The 14,080-nt window shown below is 48.3% G+C and overlaps 1 protein-coding gene across 2 annotated transcripts in view; it reads left to right on the forward strand.

Annotated features, from left to right (window-relative positions):
• IRAG1 (inositol 1,4,5-triphosphate receptor associated 1) overlaps positions 1-14,080 on the forward strand; it is a 125,876-nt gene that overhangs the window by 62,287 nt on the left and 49,509 nt on the right. The window contains exons 4-10 of one of the 2 annotated variants that reach the window (XM_032166619.2): positions 38-108; positions 2,406-2,579; positions 3,295-3,372; positions 4,087-4,139; positions 4,352-4,396; positions 5,521-6,138; positions 8,248-8,326. In XM_032166619.2, coding sequence (XP_032022510.1) covers positions 38-108; positions 2,406-2,579; positions 3,295-3,372; positions 4,087-4,139; positions 4,352-4,396; positions 5,521-6,138; positions 8,248-8,326 — 1,118 coding nt within the window. Of the gene's footprint in view, positions 1-37; positions 109-2,405; positions 2,580-3,294; positions 3,373-4,086; positions 4,140-4,348; positions 4,397-5,520; positions 6,139-8,247; positions 8,327-14,080 lie in introns of both variants that reach the window. The other variant, XM_032166617.2, reaches the window with a different exon arrangement.

Genomic DNA, 14,080 nt, shown 5'->3' on the forward strand with positions numbered 1-14,080 from the left:
TTGATTTTCTGAACAAGATGACTGTTCTGTCTTTCAGAGTTCACAGTCCCCACAAGAGGCTTTCTCACCGACACTTGAAGGTGTCCACTGCCTCCCTGACATCTGTGGGTAAGGACCAGGGCAATCTAAGGCATGTTTGAGTAGAAAGACTGAGGTCTGGCAGCGTGGCTGGGCTTGACTCCTTACTCTCTCTCGCTCTTCAAGGAGCTCCCTCCTGATAAGCCCAACAGGACAGGGTAGATCAGCCCTTCTGTGTCTGGGTCTAGGAGAAACATATTTAATTCCATTTTCATTGCTCAAAAGACAAGACCAGGGTATGAAGAGGAAGATGCAGAAGTCAAAGAAGGAAAGAACAGCTCAGTGAAGCTCATTTCTGGGGTTTGGGGGCAGAGTCCTCCAGCCTCTGCTAGAGAGGCCCACATCCAGGTTAGACTGGGTGCCTGAGTGTAAGGCCAGCTGCCCTGGTCATCTGCTCATCCCCAGATGGTGGCTCACGATCTGCCCTGCGCTGTTGGAACATAGATCTCATATAGAGTTGGTCCCTGCCTTCATGCTGCTCATAGACTATGAAGAGACTGAGAAATGAACAGATAATTGGGACATTGTATGATAAGGGACTGCACAGAAGAGCTAGGCCAACCAAGGCAAGAAGGGGACCAAGTCTCTCTGAGGAGAGGAAGTTTTAGGAAGGTATTCCAGAGGAGGTGGCATTTGAGTTGTGCCTTAGAGAGCTGGACAGATAGGCGAGGGAGGAAAGGCATTTCAGGGGGAATAGGAAACACATTGAAAGAGCAGGAACCTCCATGGAGCATGTTGCTGGCAACTGAAACTCTGCCATGTGCAATGGGGACTTTTTCAAATGATAGAAACCCAACTCAAACTACCTCACACCAAAAAAAAAAAAAAAAATTACAAAAGCCAGGGCTTGTGATTTCAGGTAGTGCTGGATCCAGGTGCTTGAAGTGGGTTATTAGCAATTGTCCCATTTCATCTCTTGAACCTTTTTTCTTGTGTGTTAGCTTTCTTCTTGGCAGACTCTTCAACACATGGTAGCCAATAGCTACCAGCAACTCCAAGCTTATGCCCCATCAGTGGAGAGTTCCTCTTCTCCATATACTCCACACCAGGATTGCCTCTCAATGGCTTCACATGGCCATCCCTGAGCCAATCCCTGTGGCCAAGGGGATTCGGTTCATTGATTGGCCAAGACTGGTCCACGTTCCCACTCTTGGCACAGGGGAGGGGGGTTAGCTAACGGGGAATCAGAGAGGTTTTTACCAAGTGAAAATCAAGGATCTGCTGCCCAAAGAAGAATGGAACCCGATGGAGGCGAAATGGGAGCTGTTCATTCCAGGCAGAGCTGAAGTGGAGGGACATGGGAGGAGTATGTGGGGCCAGCAAGATTGGCTGAGTCCAGTTTAGGGTTTGGATACCACACTGAGGAGCATGAGAAATCCCCATGAGATGAGGTATAGAATGGCATGGCCAGATGTGGCTCTGATAGCCACTCTGATAGGCAGTGCGGGATGGGACGGAGGGGCTCGCCTGAGGGCAAGGACCTCTTAGTTGGAAGACATAATTGTCCAGGTAAGAGCTAACGAGCAGGAGCAAGGCTGAAGCAGGAGAATCACTTGAACCCGGGAGGCAGAGGTTGCAGTGAGCCAAGATTGTGCCACTGCACTCCAGCCTGGGCCACAGAGTGAGACTCTGTCTCAAAAAATAAATAAATAAATAAATAAATAAATAAATAAAGAGCTAATGAGCAAGAATGGAAATGAGGAACAGGCTCCAGAGATGTTTACAGGTAAATGCAGGGAGGACTTGATCAACTGATTGGATGTTGGGGGAGGGAGGAAGAGGGAGAAGTGGGGAGTGACTCCTGTGATCCTGAGCAGCCAGGTGAGAGGTGGTGCCATTCACCCACCTCATCCAGAGGGCAGTTTTGGAGAAAAATGGGGGTGAAAAATGTGAGTGGAGGGAAGGTGGCCATGGGGTTGTGGCTGTGGCCAGTGATCTTTGGTCTCCTTTTATTCACAAACCTTAAGCGCATTAGCTTGTGAAAGAAACAGGCCGGAAGCAAGAATGCACTGGGGGCGCAGACGGCACCGGAGTTAGTGCTCCTGGGTGGCCTTCCCTTCCCGACAGAGTTTAGGAAAATTCTGGGAAACTGAGATGGCTCCAGGACCATTTGTGACGGAGGACCACAGGCCATAAGCCAGAGGTGCCAGGCCTGCAGAGGAAACCACTGTCTGTCCCCATGCAACCCTCTTGATGGCACTGGGCTGAGGTTTGGCTGGCTGGGTCAGCTGTGGGCAGAGTCCCTGGGATGAGGCGTGGTATGGCATGACCTCAGCCTGGGGCCATGGATGCAGTGGCTCTCACCCCAGCTCACCCTCCTTCTGCAGACCCTACGGGGCACATCATTGACCTGGTGAACGACCAGCTGCCAGACATCAGCATCTCAGAGGAGGACAAGAAGAAAAACCTGGCGCTGCTGGAAGAAGCCAAGCTGGTGAGTGAGCGATTCCTGACCCGCCGTGGGAGGAAGTCCAGGAGCAGCCCCGGAGACTCCCCATCAGGTAGGGTGGGCCGGGATATACAGGTGGCTGCCCTGAGCCCCTCCAGGGTCGGGAGGGAAGGGCCTGGCACCAGCTGCAGTGGGCGCCTCACCTCCGAGGAGGTCGCCTTGGACTCGCCTGCTCTCCTCAGCAGAGGTCAGGATTCTGTCCTGGGCTCCCTTCCCTTGATCTCTAACTGTGGGTGCTGGGAAGGATCCTAGGCCCTCTGGGGAAGGGGAGATGGTCTTCGGGGAATTTCTGGGTTAGAGGGAAGGTTTTCCTGGGCCCAGAAATCCTACTGCTTCCTCTATGCTAGAGTCATTTTTCTTCCTGAGCAAAAAGTTGGGCAAGTGTGTAAGTGTACTTAGGAGGACAAGGGGAGCTTTTGAAGTCAGGGCCACCCTGGGAAGTCTAGAAGGAGCAGCCTCTGGAGCTGTACCTGCCAACCAATGCCAGGCCTCAGTTTCTGGACAGTGCCTTGAGGTCAGGCCAGGCAGGCTGAGGAGTGTGACTCTATCCTGGAACCCCCAAATGGCCTGAGGGCACCCATCTCTTGAGCAGCAGCAGAGAGGGGTTGGGCTGTAACAGGAGTGTCATATGGCAGTCCAGCATCAGCCCCTGAGCCCAGCAAGGCAGACCCAGTTCCCAGGGCCCGGGCATACCTAAAAGGATGCCTTTGCCAGGTTGAAGTCCTAAACCTTCACGAATGCCAGCCAATTTGTGTCTGTCTTCACAGCTGTTTCCCCGAACCTCAGCCCCAGCGCTTCTCCTACATCCTCTCGAAGTAACTCGCTTACAGTCCCCACCCCGCCAGGTGAGGCCCAGCTGCCCGGGGACTTCCTGCCCTGCCTCTCGCTCTGGGTGGCAGCTCAGCCTGGACAGATCAGCATGCCTCCCAGCCTGCAGGCTTCCCCTTCAAGAACTCTGGCCCCTTCACACCCACAGCAAGACCCCTCTCCAGGGGGCATTTGCTGGGCCACCCAGAGGAGGCAGATAGACTTTCTGTTAGTGTCTTGGGCTCGTGTCGAGAGGCAGGTGTACCCCAGGGTCAGGAAGGATGGGTGGGAAAGGGGACTAGGACAGCCTCTCTTGCTCAGGGAGGCTCAGAGAAGCCCTCAAGAGCTTATACGGAAAGGCCTTTTTGGGGTCTGACTTCTTCCCTTTCATGTGCCCAGAGCCACACCCTCTGGCCAACAAGGAAAGGGGGTGGGTACCAGGAAGGGCAGCCGGCCATCATCAGTGCGGCAGGGCACACTCAGGTCGGGGCCAGGCAGCCTGGGCCCACATCTCAGTGCTGACATTTCCTGGCCATGAGACTTTGATTTCCCCGTGCCTCAGTTTCCTCCTGTGGTCTCTGTGAACATTCGGAGAGGGCCCACCTGAGAACCTGGCACACGGGAGGTAGTCAGCAAATCTTCCAGGCCTAAGATTTCGAAGGGAGGATAGTCTGGGGAGGGAGATATGGCTGAAAGCACAGCTGAGGGCCTGGGCTGCTGGGCCTCACTCACTAGTGTCTGGACCCTTCCAGGTTTGGATGTGTGCAGTGGCCCGCCATCCCCTCTGCCTGGAGCGCCACCACAGGTGACAGGACCCCCCACCTGCTGTGCTATTTCTATGCCAATGGGTCTCTCCCCTTATCCCAAACACCAGGAGGCCCTTCATGACCCACTGGAGATGAGGGTGCTGGGTGGAGGGCAGGAACACCACTGCTAGGGGGCCTCCTTGGGGATATTTCAAGAGGAAACACGGTCTCTTCCCATTGCTGACTGACTCATGTTCACCTTCTCCAGCAGAAGGGGGATGAGGCCGACGGCTCTTCACCTCACCCTGGCGAGCCTGTGAGTTTGAGCTTTGCTCCCTTTGGATGATTTGAGTATGGGGGGGCACAGTCTCCTAGAAGCCTAGGCTGGCCCCTGGCAGCCTTCAAGTGTATGTGTATGCACATGTATGAGTGGAGGGTCAGGGCCAGGGAAACAGCAGATTCCCCTGCCCTTTAGTGACTAGAAGTCTAAGGCGGAGGGGTGGGGAGGCAGGATTCAGGGGGGTGAATTCCATGGAGGCAATACTCACAGCGCTGACCCCCAGTCAGGCTGCTGGTTGGAGACAAGGGGGACCTGCAGGCCAGGTGAGACTGTGGCTCCCGTCAGCTCCAGTGAAAAGGGCAGGAAAGCGCCAGCCGCTGCCTGGGATTCTGTCTGGGGAAGCTGGGAAAACCTCATCTTTGTTGATGAGCAACAGAAGCGCCCCACCCTGCTCACAGCAAGGGGCCCACGTGCTCAGTGTTTCAAGGGCAGCGGTAGAATTTAGTGTCACCTGGAACTGGGTCTGGGATACAGTCCTCTGGAAGAGTCTCAGCACACACGAGGCAGCCACACAGACACCCAGACCCGCGTGCTGCTCACAACCCAGGTTTCCCTTGGGGAGCGAACAAAGTAAACTAACACTGCAGAATCTTAGACCTTCTGAGCAGGAAGACATCACCTTTGCAAAATCACCCCATCCAATGATCCCCAACCTCTTTGGATCATGGAACTCTGAGAAATTGTTGAAAGCTGTGGATGCTTTTTTCCTAGAAAAACACCCCTCCACACACAGACATACACATACATAATTTCAGAGGGTTCCCAAATCTGGGTCCCTAAGAGTTCCTTGCTAAGCAGCACCGAGGCTAGATCTGGGGCAACTGAGTTGGGGCCAAACCTTCCATTCAAGTTTCCTCAGCTCCGATCCCTTGGGAAATTCTTGGCTGGTTTTGAATTGCAGGTTCCATTTTCCTGTCTGTTTTACAAACCTCGGGCAGAAGCCCTCTCCTTCCACATCGTCCACTCATACCCCATACACACTTATACAAATGGGCCCCTTGGCAAGGTGTGTGGGGGCAGAGACTCCACAGCAGAAGTGGCCCCACCTGTTTCCCCTCAACCTGCCCCCCAGGGTTCCAGCTCTACGTTGTCTTTTTCAGAACGTCCCCAAAGGGCTAGCTGACAGGAAGCAGAATGACCAGAGGAAAGTGTCTCAGGGCAGGCTGGCTCCTCGTCCTCCTCCAGTTGAGAAGTCCAAAGAGATTGCAATAGAACAAAAGGAAAACTTCGATCCGCTCCGGTACCCCGAGACCACACCCAGAGGCCTAGCTCCTGTCACAAACAGCAGTGGGAAAATGGCCCTGAACAGCCCTCAGCCTGGTCCCGTGGAAAGCGAGCTGGGGAAGCAGCTCTTGAAAACAGGCTGGGAGGGCAGCCCTCTGCCGAGAAGTCCAACCCAAGATGCGGCAGGAGTGGCTCCCCCAGCCTCCCAGGGGAGAAGCCCAGCTGGAGAGCCAACGGGGCCCAAGGCTGGCTCCAAAGCTGAGCTTCCACCCACTGTGTCCCGGCCCCCGCTGCTGCGAGGGCTCTCCTGGGACAGTGGCCCTGAAGAACCTGGCCCCCGGCTGCAGAAAGTGCTTGCCAAGCTGCCACTAGCAGAGGAAGAAAAGCGTTTTGCAGGCAAAGCCGGCAGCAAGCTGGCTAAGGCCCCTGGACTCAAAGACTTTCAGATACAAGTGCAGCCCGTGCGGATGCAGAAACTGACCAAGCTCCGAGAGGTGGGTTCCTGGGGGCCAGCTGGGCAGAGTGTGTACTCCAGGTACCCCCTGGGCTGAAGACCTCAGGGCTGAGTCTGGGCCCCTGGCCAAGGCAGATCTGGCCTGGACTTGGTCCTTGTGGGGGCGTAAATTTTCCCACTCTGAGAAGTCAAGCCTATTTATGTGGCATCTCTTTCCTAAATACCAGTTTTAGGTGCTTTTTTATGCCAGTTACCAGGCAGAGCTCAGTCTAGAATCTAGTTGCCACACAAAGCCATGTCTCAGGGGAAGGCAGACGTGTGGAGGAACATGTGGGCCCCTCAGTCCTGGGCTGCTTTCCTCCTCCAACCGGAGTCAGTGGCTCATAATCAGGAATCCCTTGATGGAGTGCCCAGTCATGCCTAGGATTAGCTAGCAAGGGTGAAATAGTGATTTCCTTTGTGATGCCCCCAAGCCTTCCTTCCTGATGCCCGTTAACAAAGGCTTTAAGTCCATCTGCAAGTGTGACAGTTTCTCCGCCCATGGTGAGTTTCTTCCAGTGCCCATGGTGTCCCCTCAGCTTCTGTTGGCCATCAAACCAGGCACAGCGGTCTCCCGTGGGGCTGCTACCCTATGCAGGGTATGATTGGGGGCATCCAGAGATAGAGACCAGATAACAGGACAAAGCAATCCTGACCAGTCCCATCTCCTCCAGAAGGCCCACTTGGAATACAAACCAAGGCACCTGGATTCCATAGAGTGAGGCCCAGCACCCTCAGAGCAGGAGGCTTCTCCTGGCTCCTCTACAGAGGGAAATGTGGGGCAGGGAAGAAAAGAAGGTGCCCGATAGCACTCAAGCACAAGTGAGGGGATTTCTGTGCTGGCAGGGACACATTCCAATGCTGGCCACTATCCTATTCAGAAACCTTCATGATGCTCTGAACTGGAGGCTCAGGGGAGCTGGGGTGTGGCTGCTGATGTTAACATTTTACACACAAAACTCTTCTTAGTCAGAAAGACCCAACTAACTAGTGGATCAAACAGCACAGGGCCCAGAGGGGTTGCCACGGTCCCAGATCTCTAGCGGAAGTTGGAGCCAAGGGGCTGACAGCCAGGGATTTGCCTTCATGGGCCTCTGGTCGTCAGAGCCTCCTCACTCCCTACACTCCCGCAGGTTTCACTCACCCAGAGAAGTTACAGGGAACCTGGAGGCCCCATGTCACTAACCACTACCCTGGCACCTGAGTGCCCAGCCCCTACCCAACTCCAGTGTGCTGAAGCTGATGGGCTGTGGGCCTCTGGCTTGCTAAGCAAATGGGTAAAGGGTCCTTGACCATGACTTCCACTTGGATCATGAGCACCCTCTGCTGGCCCCTTCCTTTCCTCCTTTCTCGGGGGACAAACCATTCCCAAGTGCCCTCTGCCACACAGCAGACTGAAGATCCATAAGTCACAGGGGCAAGGAGCTCTGCCAGGTGCCTCCACTCAGAGCCTTGGTCTGCTGCTAATTGGCTTAGAGCAGGTGTGAGCCCACTTGGGCCACATCCCATCTCTTCCCAGGCTCTGCCAGCTGAGGCCCCAAGCTAGCAATTCTCAGGCCTCACTTTTCTGGAGAGTTTAAAAACTCAAGAGGTGCCATAAAAGGCCATTGATGACCCGAGTGTGTGGGGCAATCACAGCTCCTGGAAGTGAGCAGTCACTGCCCAGAATGACAGGGCAGGAAGATCCAGCCAGACATGAGATCGCAAAAGCTGTTTCCGGGAGCAGTGCCATACACACCCAGGGGACCCTCCTGTCCCAGAGCCCTTAGTTCTGCCCCTGTGTGTCCTTTGCAAACCTTAGCCACAGTGAGGCCAAGCAATTCATTTACCCTGAAGCCCACAGACTTGTTTAAAAAGACCATGCCAAGGGTAGTCCCTGACCCATGGAATGTGGTGCTGACAGTGGCGTTTCAGGCACCTTCACGGACTGGGAGAGGAACTATTTCCTGGTGCTTCTCAGGCCTCACCATGCCATGCCTGCCCACCCACCTCTCAGGCTGCCCCGTTTTCCCACCTAAGATAGTGGTCGCAGAAACATAGACAGAGCCAAGAGAACAGCCCAGCCCAGTGTCATCATCTGAAATTGTTGTCTCTTTCTTTTACCACAAAGGAGCACATCCTGATGAGAAATCAGAACTTAGTGGGGCTCAAGCTTCCAGACCTTAGTGAAGCGGCTGAGCAGGAAAAAGGTAGGTGGGGTTGGGGCAGATGCTGTCTCAGCGAGTGCTGATTTGTCTGTGCCAGATCAAGGAAGGTGAATGTGTAAACACAAGACTCCCTGTGTCTTCCTCTGGAAACATTTGCAGGTGAATGAATGAATCTGATTGTGTGTTCTGTCCCATCAGCACCTCCAAACTTGCCTCCTTCCAGCCAGCCCCCAGACCTTGCTGTCAGCCCTCCCTAAGCCCTGCTGGCATCTAGTGGGCCTGGAAGGGTGCCTCAGACCTGAACTTTTGACACTTCCTTTTCCTCGTACACCCAGGAAGCTGCCCAAATTGAAGAGTTCCTCTTTTCAAGGCATCACGGCCATCTCTTATTTTCTAATCTGCTGTCACCACAAAGTCCATACCCCAGCCCTGCCTTGCTGGGTAGCTGCAGGCCCCTTCCTCCAAGCCTCTGGTTCCCCGCCCACCTTCTACCAGAACCATCTTCTGAAAATGAGGCTTCAGCTCCCGCGCTGCCTCCCTCTCTGCACTCACCTCTGCCGATGTTCTCAGTAGGGTTCTGACCCCTCTAGATCTAGCTGGGCAGGCCCAGCCCTGCTCCCAGTGCCCCCAGCACCCTCCGTTGGCCCCATTCTCCAGCATGAGTATGTCGAGCCCCACCACGAGTTGGAACTGTAAGCCCTGCTACCACTCAGGTGACCCGGGCAAGCTATTCAACCTCCCTGGGCCTGATCCCCGCTGCATGTAATACCAGGCTAAGAACAGTACTTGCATTCTTAGGTGATTATGGAGATTAAAGCAGCTAATATCTATAAAGTACCTAAAACAATACCTGGTACATGACGGGTGTTATCTAGGTGTGAGCTATTATCATCCCTAGAGAAGAAGCCCCCAAGGGCAGGAGTGTGTGTATGTGTGTGTGTGTGTGTGTGTGTGTGTGTGTGTCCACTGCTTACAACAATGCCTGGCACTACTAGGGCCTGCATAGGTATTTGTTGAAGGAACGAGTGAAATTGTATGAGATGTGGCAGGGGGCTAGGTGAACCTGTAATCCCAGCACTTTGGGAGGCAGGTGGCTTGCTTGAGCTGAGGACTTTGAGACCAGCCTGGGCAACGTGATGAAGCCCCATCTGTACAAAAAATACAAAAATTACCCAGGCATGGTGACACACACCTGTAGTCACAGCTACCCAGGAGGCTGAGGTGGGAGGATCACTTGAGCCTGGGAGGTCAAGGCTGCAGTGAACTGTGATCGTGCCACTGTACTCCAGGGTCTCGCTCTGGGGTACAGAGTGACATCCTGTCTCAAAAGAAACATTTTTTAAAAGATGCGGCAGGAGCGTTGAGATAGGTACATGAAAATAATCTGTAACTGTAACCATAGTGCCATGAGGTGGGCAAAGAGGCATGGGCGAGTGGAGAGGAATGAGCGTTTCCAACAGGCCAGGCTCCTGGCTCTTCCCTCTTCCCAGAGCCTCTTCTCTGTGGCCACTCACCCTCTTGCCTCTGTGCCTCTGTTCCCGCAGCATCTCCCTCCTGCTGGGCTGTCGCCCTCCTCTCTGAATCATATGGTACCTGTTCCTTAAAGCAGTGGGTTAGTCCCACCAGCTCTGCAATCTTCTCCTTTCTTGACTTTCTTTTGTATTTTACTCTGTATAGTACTCCCTTTTTCAGTGGGGTTGGGGGACTATTTTTTATTGTAAATATATATAACATTCAACTTGCCATTTTAGCTATTTTTAAGTATACAGTTCAGTGGCAGTAAGTACATTCATATTATGCAACCATCATACTATCCATTTCTAGAACTTTTTCATCATCGCAAACTGAAATGCCATACTCATTAAAACAATAATTCTTTATTCCCTCCCTCCCCAGCCCCTGGTGATCACCTTCTACTTTCTGTCTCTATGTATTTGACTCTTCTAGATCCCTCCTAGAAATGGAATCATACAGTATCTCTCCTTTTGTGTCGAGCTCATTTCAATTCATAAAACATCTTTAAGGTTCATCCACGTCACCTAGTCCTTTTAATTCAATCTTAATAAATCTCCCATAGCATTTTCCACAGTATAAACCATTTTGTACCTCTGATTTTATGTAATCTTCCCAGTCAGCTAAGAGGGGATTCTTGCTCTTATAGTTGAGGAAACTGAGGCCCAAGGATCTCCTGACTCTGAATCTCATGGTTTGGCCATCTCATGAACAGTTTTAAAACTTTTTTTAAGCTGCACAACATTTCAGACAAGCTGATCTGTAGGAGGCCAGTGTGTTGGGGAGATACAAGTGGGGCTGCTCTGGTTGAAGGGGATAGAAGGGCTTGGATCCTGCATTTTCGGAGACTGTGGGCCTAAGGTACCTCCAGGGACCCAGGCTTCACAGAGCACCATTTGAAAATCCTTGCCCCGCTTCAAGCTGCTGGGGGCCAATCTCAGCATAAGAGCCCTATGGATTCTTGTGTGAATGTGTCCAGGATGTCACTAACAATGGTGGAAACCCCTGGTCTGAACTATAGTAACTTACACCTACCTATTTATTCAGCATTAATAAGAAGGTTCCCAGAAGTAAAATTTCAAACAATATTTTATCCCAAGGGCAAAATATTTTAAATAACCATCTTTAGAAGGATCTTTTGAAAATGCAGTATATACTTCTCTACTTATAACTTTAGATTTACTAAAGCATATTTAAAACACTGGAAAAAAACACTTTAAAATTTCACCCACAACCCCATCAATTCTGAAAAACTAACAGTTTTTCTTCTTTGCAATATTTGCCCATATTTATAATGTTTTCACTTGATTTGATGAACAGATGTGGCTTCTTTTTTTTACTTGTTATTTGATACTCAGCAACTTCTCCTCAGTTATGATTTAATGGGTGCATAATTCCTTTTGTATTGACATATCTATTGTTTTTTGAACTAGGATTAACAATGTTAGTATAAACAATTATGGACTGTTAGTTGTTTTTCTTTCTTCTTTTAAATTATTCCCTTGAGATAAATGTTCAGACATGAGAATCACAAGGTTAAAGAGTAGAAACATTTGCATTTTACAAATTACTTACAATGAATAACACTACTGACAGACTGAATGGACATCTTTCTCTTACGCATTACCTGCACTGGTGTTTGCTTCTACTCCTTATTATTCAGAATATAGTCAGAATAATCAATAATTATCATTGTTTTAAGTTTATTATTATTAGTGTGAAATTTCATTATTATTTCAATTAATTTGCTAGGAAGCTCAAACTTAAAATGTTAAAATAGTCACTTTGTTTTCTTATTGGGTAATTAACTTCTTACTTCTTTGCCCGTGTATCCATTTGGGTCTGGGGTTTTTCATTGATTTGTTTGTTTTTTGTTGGTAATATATGTAAACTTGTTACATTATAGATATTAGCCCTTAATTGGCTTTCTTTCTTTTGGGGGGGCTGTATTTTAATATATTTTCATTCAATTTATTTTGCTTTTTAATACGTTTTGTGTTATTTTAGAGGAATTGTAAAGATTTTATATAATCATGTTTGCCTATCTTTCCCTTTGAGAAGTCTTCTATTATTTCAATCATTATAAAAATACTACTTCTCCCCAGCTGTAATAATAGATCTATTTTTTACTAGTTTATATTTATTTTGCTAATATCTCTGAAATTTATTTTAATATATATGTATTTTAAAATTTAAGGTCTTGTTACCGCAATAATATTTTAATAGTGTTTTTATTTCTCTTGTGGCTTAGTCATATGTTACATTCTTTTTTACATATACACCAAAAACTAGTTCTGGGCTCCTGATTCTGTTTTATTGGTATCAATACTACACCATTTTAATTACTGCTGCCTTATAATATATTTTAGTGTGCAATGGGGTTAGTTTTTCTTCATTGCTCTTCTTTTTCAGGATATTCATTGATATTCTAGATATAGCGATTCAGTGCAAAATAACAGAGCAACTGGACAACAAGTCAGGAGATTTGAGCTCATGTCCCAGTACAATTAACAGAGTCCTTAAATGTGTTCCTCAACCTCTGTGGGCCTCCATTCCCATTTGAAATATATACCATTTTGTATAACATTCTAATTGTGATTGCTATAAACCTACACATTGAATTCAGAAGAACTGTCCAAGTTTTGTTTGCTTTACAGTTTATAGACCTTTAAAGTACTTACTTTGCAGACACTTATTCTCATTCAGGCACATGGTTTGTTCCTCTATTAATTTACATATTTCCTTCTTTCTCCTCTAAAAGACTTAAGGTTCTTTGTATACATCTTCCGTATCTCTCACTGGGGTACAATCTATGTAGCTTATATTTCTGCTTAAGACTCTTTTTGTATTAGATTTTCTAGCTAATAATTTGTGGCATAGGTGAATGGTGCTTGGTGTCATATGTGTTTCTTGCATAAAAAATATTGCTACCAAATGGTAGAGTGATTACTATAGTGATTAATCAGTGTGATTATTATTACTAGAGTGATTACTACGTGCCAGATACTATGCTAAGTACTTGATGATACCTAATGCTCACAACAGTCTTGGGAGGTGGCCTTATTACACTCACTTTACAAATAAGGAAATCGAGGCTTGGGGGAAGTTAAGGTTACGTGGTTGTTAATTGCTGAAGCCAGAAATGGAACCCAGATGTGTCTAACTTAAAACGCTGTTGACCATTTTGTAGAACACCTTTCTTTCTCAAATTCACAATCAAACCATCTGTGATATTTATTTTATCCAATTCGTCATTTATCTTAGTTGTATGCTTGTGTGTGTATTTCTCAGTGTGTATCTGTATATGTTTTATTACTTTAGCAACATTCTCTAATTCAATAATGGTGATAAGGAGAACATGTGCCTTGTTTCTCTTTTTAACTGAGTTGTTTTTTATATTTTTCTCTCAACATCATGTTGTATCTTGTTACTAAATAAAGGCACAATTTCAATTTTTATTTTACAGTTATAAACTAAAATATATAGGTAATATAAAATATTAAAATACAGAATTTATACTTTTTACTTAAGGAAATATTTTTCAAGTTTCAAAATATATGTTGACTTTTATTAAATGTGCTATGGATATCTACTGAAAAAATCGTGTATTTTTAATAAATATTTCCCATATATAAAAATTATTTTCCATAGAAATAAACCCTTGTGGTGTGACAGTGAAACTCATTTGGTCATGGTTTATTTCTTTTATATGTACTACCAAATTCTATATATCAGTATCTCTTTTAAAGTACTTTGCAACTTTCCTGCATTAGTTAAGATAACATCCAAGTTGCTGTAACATAGAGGCCCAAGTACAATAACGTATAGGAGACAGAAGATTGTTTCACTCTCAAGTAACAACTCCAAGGTGAACTGATCAGGTTAGCGGCAGGCTGTACTCCATATGATCATTTGGGGACCCTCACTCCTTCCCTGTTGTCATTTTGCCATGCCCTGAGGTGTTAGGCTTGATACAAGGTCGAAGCTGGATTATGGGCAAATCTGGGTTCTCATGTGAGGGAAGGACAGAGAATGGAAGCCCAAGCTTATTTTCTTAGCACAGGAGTTGCACATACCCCTTCAGCTCCCACTGCATGGGTGATAAGATGGTCACGTGTGCATACCTAGCAGCAAGGGAAGCTGGGGAATGTGGTTGCTGGTGGGACAGCTGGCCATATGCCCAAACTAAACTCCATTCGCATGAAAGGCAGAGAAGACATGTTGGGGGATGACTAGGTGCTTCTGTCACATTGTCTTTTCTACAAAACAACATACTTTAGACAG

Source organism: Hylobates moloch, unplaced genomic scaffold, assembly GCF_009828535.3.
Source record: "Hylobates moloch isolate HMO894 unplaced genomic scaffold, HMol_V3 SCAFFOLD_11, whole genome shotgun sequence".
Lineage (NCBI taxonomy): Eukaryota > Metazoa > Chordata > Mammalia > Primates > Hylobatidae > Hylobates > Hylobates moloch.